General features: G+C 34.8%; 1 protein-coding gene across 5 annotated transcripts in view; it reads right to left on the minus strand.

Moving 5' to 3' along the window:
* The window catches only part of sky (GTPase-activating protein skywalker), a 103,300-nt gene that overhangs the window by 6,059 nt on the left and 82,864 nt on the right, over nt 1-14,377 (minus strand). The window contains exons 5-12 of one of the 5 annotated variants that reach the window (XM_090116139.1): nt 10,934-11,058; nt 8,665-8,811; nt 7,184-7,368; nt 5,836-6,001; nt 3,960-3,989; nt 2,210-2,302; nt 777-935; nt 114-217 (exon numbers count right to left, since the gene is read on the minus strand). In XM_090116139.1, the coding sequence (XP_089972265.1) occupies nt 114-217; nt 777-935; nt 2,210-2,302; nt 3,960-3,989; nt 5,836-6,001; nt 7,184-7,368; nt 8,665-8,811; nt 10,934-11,058 (1,009 nt within the window). The remainder of the gene's footprint in view (nt 1-113; nt 218-776; nt 936-2,209; nt 2,303-3,959; nt 3,990-5,835; nt 6,002-7,183; nt 7,369-8,664; nt 8,812-10,933; nt 11,059-14,377) is intronic. The other 4 variants (XM_090116116.1, XM_090116108.1, XM_090116123.1 and 1 more) reach the window with 4 other exon arrangements.

Raw genomic sequence — 14,377 nt, forward strand, 5'->3', positions numbered from 1 at the left:
TTTGCATATTAGTCTAGAAAATAAATAAAATAAACCATCACCTCATCATTTCTATATGAGTTTATAAATAAAAAAAGTAATCATTAATAAGAACAAAATTTTAACCGACTTACCTAAAGAGGAATGTCTCTCCGGTGCCAAAGTATGCTTGTCTGTTGCCTCTCTCGTCTTTCTGATTTCTCTCGAACCATCGCGTGGAACAATACGCACCGAATACCTGAAATATTTAAGATTGGATGATTAGTAAAGATTTAGTTTTACAGTCACCAAATTTTGGGCATCTTTCACTATGACTCAAGACTATTCAATTACACTTATTTAAATGGCTGCCTAGATTAAACAATAACAAATGATATCTCGACTATTTGATTCGACAGTAATTAGTAAGATCTTTAATTTAACTATAGCTTATAAGATAGTGGAAGTGAAGCACTAGTAATTAGTAGTGCTACAAAGTGATTTTCTTTGATTTTAGTTTTACTCTGCAGATAATTGATTAATTCAGAAATCTATCCTCCATGGTATAGAGCAACACCGGCTAGTACCATTTGATACCACACCTATTATTTACACGTCTTTATCCCCCCCGACCTCACTCACCTCGTTATTACACGTCTTGATCATCAACAGAGTCGGTTCATGGTGTTCCACCCGCACGTAGAAGGTGGTAAGTGAACATCCATGCTCCTCCGTGGTATAGACACGGGCTGGTACATGGTGATACTCCTGGGCCCCTCCCACTATTACACGTCTTTATCCCCCCCGACCTCACTCACCTCATTATTACACGTCTTGATCATCAACAGAGTCGGTTCATGGTGTTCCACTCGCACGTAGAAGGTGGTAAGTGAACATCCATGCTCCTCCGTGGTATAGAGCAGCACGGGCTGGTACATGGTGATGCGCACGGGCAGCCACGACCACAGCGTGAACAGCTGGAAATGTTCACCGTGCACTAGTATATGGGCTTTAGGGAATAGGCTCGACTATACTACGACTAACTATAGGAATACTAGAATGGTAAAACTAGGTTACTGATGATATTAAATGTAAGTAAACAAAATTTAATTTTAAAGTACTGGAAGAAAGTTTGAAGATTTACCAATATTTCAAACTATAGATGAAAGAAAACTTCTTAATAAAAACTGTTTTAAAAACATCCATAAAAACTTGTTACATCAATCAAATAACACAGAAGAAATACATTCAGAATTAGAAAATCTAATAGAATTAAATGATGATAATTTAAACAAAACTATAGTTCTAATAAACAACACGGAAAACGACGTCACAGAATTAGTTGTATCATTAGGGTGACTACGGTGCTGTGTGGTTTTGTGAACATCTACACTGTAGTATACAATTACTATGCTAATACAGACAAACAACATTGCATGCATGATCATTAGATATACGGAAGGGAGACATTTGGACCATACAACGTAAAGTGCGACACCTAGACGATATCATACTTTGTATAGAAGATGCATTATCCAAAATTACAGTTTGTACAAAGCATTAATATAACAACGTAAATAAAAATATACAGAGAACCTCCGTGTACGTCTAAATACGATACTCAAATAGCGAAACGCAAATATTAAAGTGCAGAGAAATGGTAAAAATGACTCCACTAAATTAATAAAACGCAAATAAAGAAGGAATGATCGGTCTAAGAAAAAATACCTAAATAACTATATTACAGGAGCTAGCAGTGAAATGGTTAATGGAATTTATGTAAATGTGTGCGTGTGTGGAGAATACGTGAGTTTTAGTCCTCTACCTCTATTCACCCCGTGACTTGTGAGATACACGATTATTTGTTAATTATCTCTCTTCAAATACGTAAAAGTAACAGAATAAAACAAAACAGATAAAACGGAAAACTTTGCTTAATAGTTACTAGTTAATAGTTTACAGGATATAAAATTATAACTACAAAAAATAAACTTTCAATACTACGAGACTCGGGAAAGTAATTAAGTACAAAATAAAAGTAAACAATTTAGTAATTTAGTAAAATTTTACATTCATAGATTTTGTTAGACACGAGGCATGCATTATTTAATCAAGGCTTTGACTACTTCACATTCGAAACCTAATCGCTTTTTCCATCTAAACCGACTAAATTTTGAAGAGAGATACCCAAAATTACACTATCCAAATTTGCCACCACATCTACACCCGTAATTAGTGTATCTGATCAAACCTTCTGTCTGAGGTCAGAAGAATGCTGCTGTTGGTCGCTGAACACCGCGTTAGGGAATGGGAACCACAGGGCCAGGTGGGAGGATCGTGGACTCTGCAAACACCCTGACCGGTGATATATCGGAACACTACGGGCTCTTGTGGGAGGGAATTTAACTAAAACATAACCTCTCGTGTCTCTATTGAGTGTAGATGTAGTGAATGAGCGTGAGATGATGGTTGTAAGATATGAACTCAAAACGGCGGTACACAACTGTGATGATTTACCAGGTTAAAATAAATAGCTTACGTTCAATCACAACGTCGATAGCGTTAGAGCTTAACAAAATAAACGTAAAAATCGGGCTGTCATGCACAACGTTATCCTTGGTGGATCAGATTTTATGAAACGACGATCCTAATTGAAATCAGTTAAAACTAGCTTCATCGATCCCGCCGCGGTAATAAAACAAACATTAAATTAACATAAATCAATATTATATTTCCGCAAAAATAAACAATACACGAAAACAATTACAGTGCAATAAAATCTGAACCAACCACCGCACACTTACCACAAAAAAAGACGGGTTGCACTCCGGGAGTGCCGGCAGAAGTGAAAACTTGATTATTAACGTTGAGCATGTTTGATATTTTGGAATGGTATCCGACTTACGCTTTTTTGATCAGGTCACGTGTCCTGACGCGAGTTTAAGATTTTATACCCATTACAGAAAAAGTGCTCAACGCCGCTAAAGAAGTTTTCACTTCAAAAACGCAACTCAAATAAAAGTGAAAAAAATAAATCGAAGCGACCTCGTCGCGATGTCTGTAAGAAGCGTCGTCGAGCCGACATGGAAATAATAACACCTAAGTGGCAAGCGGTGCAACTAAACATCGACAATGTCGCACGTCTGCGGCTACAACTACGCCTTACTTCGCTGTGGTCTAGTATCTGCGACTTGATCGCTTGTATCGGATACACGCCCATCGACAGGGCGCGCGGGCCGGGCGAGTGCGAGCCCTAACGGGAAAATCGACACTGTTAGCATCACACGGAACAACATGCCGATCTATAATGTTAACAAATCACAAGCTGTACAGTATCGTTACACGCGGACCACACGAGACTCGGTCCAGTGCCGGTGTAAGGGCCACTGACACCCCGGGCGAAAATATTGTGGCGCCCACTTGAGGTGTTCTGAAGGTTTGCACCAAGAGACTCCAACTTCAGACCTGGGCGCCCCCCAGAATTTGTCGCCCTGGGCCATCGCCCCCCCCCCCCCCTAACGCCGGCACTGACTCGGTCGCATGCCAAGTGTCGCAAAAATCTGTCACGAACGTCCAATAGTTAAACTTAAAACATATCGCAGTAAAACATCACATATAGACATTGAATAAAAACAAGAATATAAAACAAATCCATTCAAAGCCGATGAGAATGAACTTCGAATCGTTGGTCGGCCGGCTGTGGGTGTACTCGTTCTGTCTGATGGTATACGTGTGTGTGATGATCACATCGATAGAACAAAACATAGAACGAAATCACATAAATATTTCGCTACACGGATCGGAACATAACATAAACGCGTGGACTCGTGTAGGACAGGGGACGGAGGAGCTATCTTACAAGAATTCAATAAGAATGGTATTATCATCGAATTTGTATTTGTTTTCGATGTAACTGAAGTTAGTCGTGTTAGAAACGCAACCGGATGATTTGTATGAGATATAAAAGCCAAAGCCACGCCTAATGCTTTCGTGTACAATACCATCTGTTTGCACGTTTCCTCAGACATTCTCTGCAAACCAAGTAAGTAAAATCATTTCTAGCACATTATTATAAATACAGTACCTTATGAACGACAATGTGCGCACAGTGTGACAGTTATTGACTAATCCTTGTAACAAATATACATTGTAGAAATATTTCTTTGGATTTATCGATAAATCACAATTATGCAATGCATTGCGACCTACATACACACCTACACACACAATCTAAGAAATCTAATCGTGATAATATATTGTAGATAGTATTCAATTGATAAGTTATACCTTTCTATTTCATAATCATTTCTTAAGTTTTAGGGCCGATTTTTCAATGCCCAGATAAACAGCTAGATAGACTTTATTCTTCAGTTAACAAAATATTCAATTTTTCAATAGACGAATAGGACTTATCTATCGAATAACTACGTTATTTGAGGAATAAATCTATTTGCCGCTCCAACGGCCAGATAGCGCGCTATTCGACTGTTAGGCGTTTGAGTTGACAACTGACGCGTCAAATTTGAGATATTTTCGTATGTCATAACATAGAGCGTAGAATTATTAACAATTAAACCTCTTTCTATATAATTATTATCAATTAAAATCATATTGAAATTGATGTTTTTGATAGTACTGATGACCATGCCATTGAAAATTTGCCGAACGCTGCCTTTAAGTATGTCGTTTCCATCGTAAAATATATAAATTGAAACACAAATTTAACCAAACTCTTTACTCGAATCAAAACAACAATCAACAATCATAGAAGACAAGTGCACTCCTGACGTGAGTCATAATGACGGTTGTTGACAAATTGCAAGATTTGACTCTATCCCGCTCTAACCTGACTAATTTAATATGTTTGTTTCGCCACTCCGAGAGCAGTGCTGCCAATATGGAAATATTTGGTCAGATAGTTATTCATCAAATAAATCACGATTGAAAAATAGGCGAGCCGTAATGAGTTAGATAAATAATTGAATAAATCTATTCGAGGGGTAGTTATTAGACTGTTTATCTCGCGATTGAAAAATCGGCCCTAAGTCATATTTTTGACTCACTGATAAAAAGAAATATGTATAATTTTATCAAGAACTTTCTTGATCGTATTTTGTAACACTTTATTTACACAAATACATTGGATAAAAATTTATAGAAATTTTTGAATTTTTACAAATAATAAATAGAATTGATTCATAATTTAATAAAGTTATAATCTATTTCACTTATTAAATAATTTTCCAATATTCAGACCTTTTCAAGTATCACTTTAACCATCAACCCAAACTTCATATATATACTTGACATAGAAAATTTGCAAATACACTTTTACCATCTTCTACACGAATTTCTTCTCCAATTAGATCATCATACACACTTTCCTCATCAACTTGTACATCAATTTCACCATACATACGCCTCACACCAATTACATTACTCACACCTCCCACACTTAACATCATCATCACAAAATCAATAGTTTCATCACCTTCACCTTACCCACCCCACTTTTACTATTTTCCTTTCACTAATCACCACATCTATCATCACTAATACTACAGCTTTCATCACATTCATCCCCACTCTCATCAACATCATTACCACTTCCATCACCAACACTACAACTTTCATAACTTTTTTAACCATCATCTTTTTCACCACTTCAATAACCACTAATACTACAATTATCACCACTTTCATTATTAGTTTTATCATCACCTGTTCCATCTTCTATTTCACCACCAGTTCTATCATCAACTGTTCCATCTATTTCACCACCAGTTTTACCATCAACTGTTCCATCTATTTCATCACCAGTTCTATCATCAACTGTTCCATCATCTCTCATCACCATCACCCCACCCCGTTACTCACCTCGCGTATAGTGAGCGTGTGCGACATCATCTGTATATTGACCTGCGACTGGCTGGTGGGCAGGTTGTCGGAGGAGCGCGAGCGCACGAGCCGCGACCCGGTGATCACCTGCTTCGACTTCAGCGTCATCTCCGTCTTGATGAACACGCGCGATATGTACTGCGAACTGTTCACGTCATGGGATTAGTAGGATAATTTAATTTTAAGAATATATTTTCTGAAATTATATTTGAATTAAATAATCGCCCCGTTTGATTAAGCTTTATACAAATTGAAAAAAAAAATTGCTATCTTAATCCAAGCGCAATAAATCCAATCCTACGAATATTATAAATGCGAAAGTTTGTGAGGATGGATGTGTGTGTGTAAGTTTGTTACTCTTTCACGCAAATACTACTGAACCGATTACAGTGAAATTTAGCACATATATAGAGAGTTAAATATATAATCAAATCACTGGATCATTTCAGCTTTAATAAGAATAATATTGTAATTATATTATATGGGGACAGTTTAAATATAAATAATAAGGATATTGATGTAGGATTAAAAAAAAATGTTAGATATTAGTAGTAAGACTAAATGTAAATTTATGTTGTGTACCTTGCCATACCTACCTGGTTTAACACAAGAACAAAATAGATTAATTCATTATATGAATTTAAAATTGTATAACCTAACAAATCATCATCGTGATGCATTTATTTACTTTGACATTAACTCATGTATTAAATCTTTTACTTTGACAAAGAATACAGTGTATCTGCCATATAGATATAAGCGTGAACTTGCTATGTTAATAGCATATAATATTAACCAGTCTGGTACATGTTCGGTATCAGACCATCAATCTACTATAATTTTATGTAGTAGTAATTTTATACATCAACCTAGATTAAGTGTAGACAGACAATCTAGCCCTAAGCTAGATTTAAACTAGTATATAAGACAACAGCTAAGCAGTCTTTTTCCATTGTGCATCAAAATATTCAAGGCTTGGCTAGCAAATTGTTAGAAATAGATATCTCCATAGATACTGCTTTCCGAATCGGTGGTAAATGTTAAAAATACTATGTAATGACGATTCGAAAGTGCTACTAAATAGTAGTCTAATTGAATAAATAAATGTTTGAGTTTGTTTGAGTTTGAGTAGCTTGGATTAAAACATAGGATATACAAGAAAAACCAAATAATTTTTCTTATAAAATATTTTCACAAGAAAAACAAATTCATTCAAAATCTAGATGCATATTTAATCAATTATCCAACAAACTCAATTCTATATTTTTCGTAGCAGCAAAATAAATATTTTTTTTATATAAAACACGCTATCCCCATGACGTCATACCTCAAAGCCCGTATACTGAACGCGGTACGTAGCAACTTGGTCGGCGAGGCTGGCATGTTCCTACAGAACTTATCGATCGCGTGATCGACCCCGTTCTTGGTCGCCTCGGCGTGCCACTCCGAGCTCGGGTTCGTGCTGTGCTTCTGAAATAGAATGAGGATCGCGAGCGCTACCCTGTAGAACACCTGGAAACGAAAACGGTCATATATTAAAAAAAAAGACAGGTTGCACTCCGGGAGTGCCGGCAGAAGTGAAAACTTGATTATTAACGTTGAGCATGTTTGATATTTTGGAATGGTATCCGTCTTACGCTTTTTCGATCAGGTCACGTGTCCTGACGCGAGTTTAAGATTTTATACCCATTACAGAAAAAGTGCTCAACGCCGCTAAAGAAGTTTTCACTTCATTAAAGACGCTACCCTGTACGCTGTAGTACACCTGCAAGCGAAAATGGTTTAACGTAAATAAGCATTATTTATATCAAGGGTGGAATGATAATTCTTGTTGTGTTTTTCAGTTTATTTAAGTATTGTTAGATTTGAAAATTATATTTAAAGGGAATACATGTAATTGAGCTGTAATGTGTAAGTCGATGGTATCAAAGGCTTCATTAAAATCTGTTATATTTTAATTAAAATAACATGTTAATATTATACAATCTATTCTGAATTTGAGCATTACTCTAATTTTAGCCTATTCTAAAGAACAATGTATTTTTATTATTTCCCCCATTAATCCATCCATAGAAATCTAAATAACAAGACACTAGAAGTCGTAAGCGTGCGTGACCTTGTCGCCACTCAGGTGTTTTGCACATCACCAGAGCATTCGTCACTGTTCAGTTGCTCTGGAGACGTATGAGTGTATACATGGTGTGTTTCAGCAATTCCCATTGCGGAAATTCTTCCACAAGTTGTAATTATACTTATAAAGGAATAATATTTCATCGGAAAATATATTTTTTTAGAAATAATGCCGTTTTTCCTTAAAATTATAGAATATTTACAAGTATTACGAGTGTCACCATAGTAATCGAAATAACAATGAATGACACAGTCGACCATTCTTATTATCACGTTTGTTCGTATTGGAGCAAAAAGTCTCATATACTTAGGGATGTTATTCTAAAATAAACCGTAAATTCGTGCGTTAGGATACATATTCAAAAGCTTAATTTAATAGATAAATTAGTTTTCACTAAAATCAAGCTGTCCAATAAAAGGCATAGTTTACTTGTGTGTACTGTTTAGCTTTCGGTTTGAATGTGTTGATTTTGGCGACAGCGGTTTTCATACGAATTATGACATTATAGCACTTCTATGTGTCTTGTTATTTAGATTTCTATGAATCCATCAGACCCCGGAATCACAGACACAATAGAAAATCTATTGTTTCGCGGTCGGATCTGGCCGTTCGGGGCTCAATGGGTTAAAGATACACAAAATTAATTATTTTGTTACAGTACAGATCACACAACCCACCTTGATCCCCTCATGAAAGAAGCAGTCCAACACCCTGACGAGATGCGGGAAAGGCAGGGCAGCTAATATCCACCACTGCCAGTCCGCGTAGATCCGCTCCGGGCCGATCGCACCCGACAGTCGCAAGAGGTGTTGCGCGGCCGACTTCTGCAACCAAGCGGCGGTGCTGTACGGAAACTTATACAGTCACTGCGTAGTATTTAGTCTATGGAGTTGGCTTTTGGTGGCTATATGAAATTCGCTTTTGCTTTGCCATTTATGTATCGTAAATCAATGTAAAGACAGTATATTGACTTCGAGCTGTGCTTTTATTTAAAAATTATATTACATCTGCAATAAGCTAACGCTAATCTATGTGCTCATGTTTAAACAAAACTATTACTTTTATGGACATTTCCAGCTAACCATGTGGATAATTTGCAAGTAACTTCTATCTTTCATATTTCTCTTACTTTAAATTAAAATCTATTTCTGATAATTCCGCAAACATTAACGCAATTGAATTCAATATATTCAAATTGATCGAACTAAAAAAACAATGTTGGTTTAATTAAAACATAGTATCACAAAGTAACAACCCTACAATCGATCTAAAACTGACTTGACCCAGTGTCGTCGACCTCGTCACACTCATAGTGACAATTTATGGTACTGATAATACCCAACCTTTAGGTACCAACCTCGATACTATTATCAATCAATACATAATCAACTAAATTATGTGTTTTCGTAGACATATTTACCGCTCGCCAGACAATGTCTATTTTCAACTGCACGTGACTCGGAACGTGATTGTGAACATTAATTTGATTTATATTAGAATCAACTCTGATAAAACACATGATTTAAGTGATTCTGACCTAAATGATATATATTTCATTATTATATTACGTTTAAGCGCATTTCCACATTTATAACCTGATGTCAATGCAAATAACATTAAAGAAGTCAATATTTTCTTAGAAGGTACATGTACTACTTACAATACTTCTAAAACTAAAACTTGCAAGATGGCAACAAGTGGAGCTTTGTTAACAGGTTGTCTTTTATCAGTTTACAACTTTTCCTGTATCAATTTTAACTTATCTGCATGTACACATCTATAGTTTTAAACTTCCTTTTCCTTACCATAGTCGTGACTAGTTTGTCTCACAAAATCGATATTCTAAGTAAATTCCGTAACGCATTTGTCGCGTGCAGAGTGGATTATTAGGGCGTCGATACAAATGCTTTTAGGTACCTACTCGGTCACGCGATTTCCCTACTATGTGTACGATATGATCGTTGGATGGAATTTAAATAATGCCTTCTAAAGCTCTGTTGATAAAGGACACGGAAATCGAATTTAGGACTTTAAAAAACGTTAGTGTTTTTATGTCGGGCTAGATTAAGCCCATCTTGATCGAAAAGATTTCACATTCTCGAATGTTTTGTTGTGGAATGGTTTCAATGTTATGAAATGAAAAACTATACACCAAAGAGAACATTAGTCAGCAGAAAATGATTTGACAGTCATAATATAGAAAAATGAATTTTCGCCTATAATCGTATCGTCATCAAAACTGGCAATAATGTCTCGCAAATCATGCCAACCTGTTCGTCTACAATGTGGTTCACCATAACATTTTATGGATATACCAAGTCATAAAGCTCAGATCGAATCTTTAGATTTATCGTCGGGTTAATGCACTTAGCAGATGCGATGCATATTTCTCTATAACCTATTTAACTATCACAAGAAATTTTATATCTAGGACAAAGTTTTCGAGTTGTATCACAATTTCAGACGATTGTTAACAAGCTACAGTTTCATTATATAAGGTGTGGTTTTAATATTCAAGATTATACGCAGTTGCACTAATATAAGATCACGTCATTTGATCTGTCATAGCTTCTATTATTCACGCCCTTGAGAACATAAGCCTTGTTACTGACATTCATGAGAATGATCATGAAACGTACTATTAATGTAAAATTAATCCTTTGTAAACAATTTGCTTGAGATTCATGACATCTTTATATCGTTTAAACTTAAAAAAAATTTGGCTTTGAAAATTTCTAAGGGTAACTTATGTAGAACTACAGGAACACCTATGATATTTGAAGTGAAACTTCTTTATTTTAGTATCTTTGAATCTTGCCAAATAAGTTTCACTGCAGACACTTGTGCTCGGCACACACGCTCTTTTTTTAATTATAAGCCCTATAAACGAACGATTTAGTACAAAATCTTTCTCCAATGTAACAATGAGCCCAAATCCACACTTACGGCATGTTTCTTGGCGATCTGCATGACGGTCTTCCACGTGACCTCATTGTGTAGTTTCGTCTGTGTGATGAACATCTTCTCCTTCGATGCTACGAGACTGGCCATGCAGTGATAGCAGTCCTCCTCTGTAAAGATAGAAAATTATTATTATGTCGTCTTAGACAAATAGATTAATCGAAGATATTGAGATCAAATCATCGAGCATCATCTAATCTAACTCAATTTCTATTATATTTTCTTCAAAAAGGAACAGAAATCTACTCTGATTATAACGATATAGATACCTATAGTAGAATATAGAGAGAAGAAAGAGTTTTAATGCTTGTTGCATACTACGGAATCTGTAAATATAAGTGCGAACATTTCATATTTGATAAACTATCTTTCGTCTTTTCACAGGAAAACCCATCAATTGAAAGCTATAACATCGTTTTCGTCGCTCCATCTCACATATAAAACGCATGATCCTTTCATTGTCTGTTTACAAGCAAGTCGGATATGGCTCCCCTTGACCGCATTGGGTATTTATGTAATACGCATAACATGTGATTGTTGAGTTCTTTGCACGCCTGTAGATATGTGGTATTTTATATGTTTTCAATAGAATAGTTGAATGGAGTTCTTCTTTAAATATTGACCTGCTAAGCGTGGAATTTTTCTTTAGCTTCCATATATATAAAGTAAGCTAGCAAGCATTTTATAGAAAATATTACAAAAAGTCTATAAACTTAAGACCCTAGTCTATATAAACTTCTGAATGTGTATGAATTTTTACATAATATAAAGCCACGTAAGTGTATAAGGAATTTAGGGCAACGTGTTCTGAACTTTAGTAAATGTTATGTTTTATTTATTGCAAATTGAACATAGAAACATGTGTTGGTTGTAGTATAAAAAGTTTGATAAGAGCTAATTGAGTGTACAGTTTTTACTATCTATCAATTAAACCCACAAAAAACACCATAATATCTATTACAACCGTAAATAATTTCCATTGCAACGATAACACTAATTGAATCTCCGTTTAAGCTCATAAAGTGTGATCTAATTAGCAAGGCCGTGGAAATCAAGCGGCCAATTTACTTCAATTTAAACAATTTAGGTGACAAAAATATCAGTGTTTATCGCACGCTCCATTAGCACGGAATTAAATCTGATTTCGGTCTCGATGTGACGACTCGTGATTCGGGCAACCGGCAACTTGCATTAAAGTCTTGGATGGAATGAAAAACATAGATTTAGGCTCTGCTGAATAATTCTCATTATATATCATTATGTTTACTTACTATGTTTACATTTAAAAAATATTTATACTAACTTATTATGTTTACATTAAACAAATATTTCATTGAAAGCACTTTTGCTACTTTGATACCTAAATTTACATTTTTTGACAAAAGTAATTTAACTAACAACAATCACAAATCAACTGTTTAACCACATTGTAAAGAAAACGTTCATCACATCCAAGCTAAAAAGCATTCAATTAAAAAGGAGATGCTATTAGAAATATTAACTAGCGAGAGATGACGTATCGAGCGGACTCAAATTGGATTGCGGAGCCAATTCATAGAGAATTGATGCAATTATCGCAGCTTCGTAGCTACTCTGGGACTAAGGGGCTGTTACACTGCTGTGCGGAATTCGATTATTTTTAATAACTTCCTATATTAAGGAGTAATTTGATATAATTTATACAGTTATTCTAACGGCAAAGTAAATGTCGTAACAGATTTACGCCTGGATAGTAGTTCAAATAAAAATTCTGAATGTATATCGTTCAAAGCAAATATTATCTTATATTCCGCATATCAATATAAAAACTATTTTGACCTGGTATTGGTAAATAAATTGTAATATTGAAACCTCATGTTTTCTCATGTTTTAATTAACTAGCATTAATTATTAAACGACTAGCAGTTTACGACAGTTTAAACACGACAAATCAACACTAGTTTCCTTATATTTCAAACACTTCCACATGTCCTCTATCGTAAAAAGTACCATAATCCACATACAAGTACATCCTACATGTCAATGTGTGCAGCCCCTTACCAATCAAGCTGACAAAGGCGTTGATTACACTGTACCCACGGGCTTGAGGCAATTACGCACCTGCATGTACACCCGACCTTACACGTATTACACGTAAATACTGTTTAATTACTCATTATGCACCGTTTAAATAATGCTTTGATAATGGGGTAAGTTAACGAGTTAATTATTGGTTTAGTTGTGTGATTTAAGCTTAATTACGGTAGAAATTAAATTATTAATGTGAAGTTGGCTTCGCATTTGATGATTTGACGTGATGTGGTTGATTTAATTAAGAACAATAATATTTAATTAACGCCGTAATAAATTAAAATGCACATTCTGATTTTTTAGTTTAGTGAAAAATTTAGAAAAACTTGTATACATATATGACAACTATGTAAATAACGAACACAAGAAAAATCAAATATGTATGGCATACTATTTTTCGCAAATCGAAATACGACTGGGAGTAACTATAATATTTTACAATTATAGACTATACCGAATATCATAATTTCAACAGCAGGTAATAAAAATATAACATTCAATCCATACAATATAGAGCTTCTATTAAATTTTATTCCATTTCTCACTCAGCATTGAGAGCTTTTAGTCATAATACAATCTTGCCTAGGTTTGACCTCTTACGGCGCCCGGGGTGAAAATCACTTAGGCACATTAACTGACTTTATATTCTAAGAGGAAAGCTATTGGGCACTCTGACCTCGAATATATTGAGAAAATAGAAATGTTTTTAATAGAAACAGTACGTATATATTAGTAGTAGTTAGTAGGAAATGAGTGGCAGCTCAGTGTGATAATTTTCTGTATGTATGTACATAATACATGTCTAAATACATTAGATTTTATTGCATAAAGCTTTTTGAATAAGCTATGGAAAAAGCTTTTGAAAATGCTGAAATGATATCGATATTAGAAATCGCTTCGAAATGTTTATAGGTATCTATCTGCGATTAATATAAGTTGTATGCTTAATGAATAAGTTATTTTAATTACATATACATTATCTATAGACCACGATGATCCATCATAATTTTTAATTAATTGACACTGTAATCATATTACATATTATTAAATTAAAAATATTCAAATACGAAACCACAACCAAAATTAACTAAAAACAGAATAACATAACAAATTCCGTGAAACATAACGACCCTTTGTGTATGAATAATAAATAAATCGCCTGAAACCTTTACAGATCAGCATTCAGTCCGTGTTTAGAACTTATGTATAAATAATTTAGGTCAATAACCGCTTTTAGTTTCTAGAACACGTGATGCCTTAAGCTACTTATGTGTTTAAAATTAGAAAAAACGTGATTTTGTTTTATCTTTTCTAGCTAAAAAAAAATTCCTTAATATTTTTTATCGCAGCAAGTTAATA

Source organism: Colias eurytheme, chromosome 2 (genome assembly GCF_061535395.1).
Source record: "Colias eurytheme isolate Ceu_HAF_F1 chromosome 2, ilColEury1 Martin Lab GWU primary, whole genome shotgun sequence".
NCBI classification, from domain to species: Eukaryota; Metazoa; Arthropoda; class Insecta; order Lepidoptera; family Pieridae; genus Colias; species Colias eurytheme.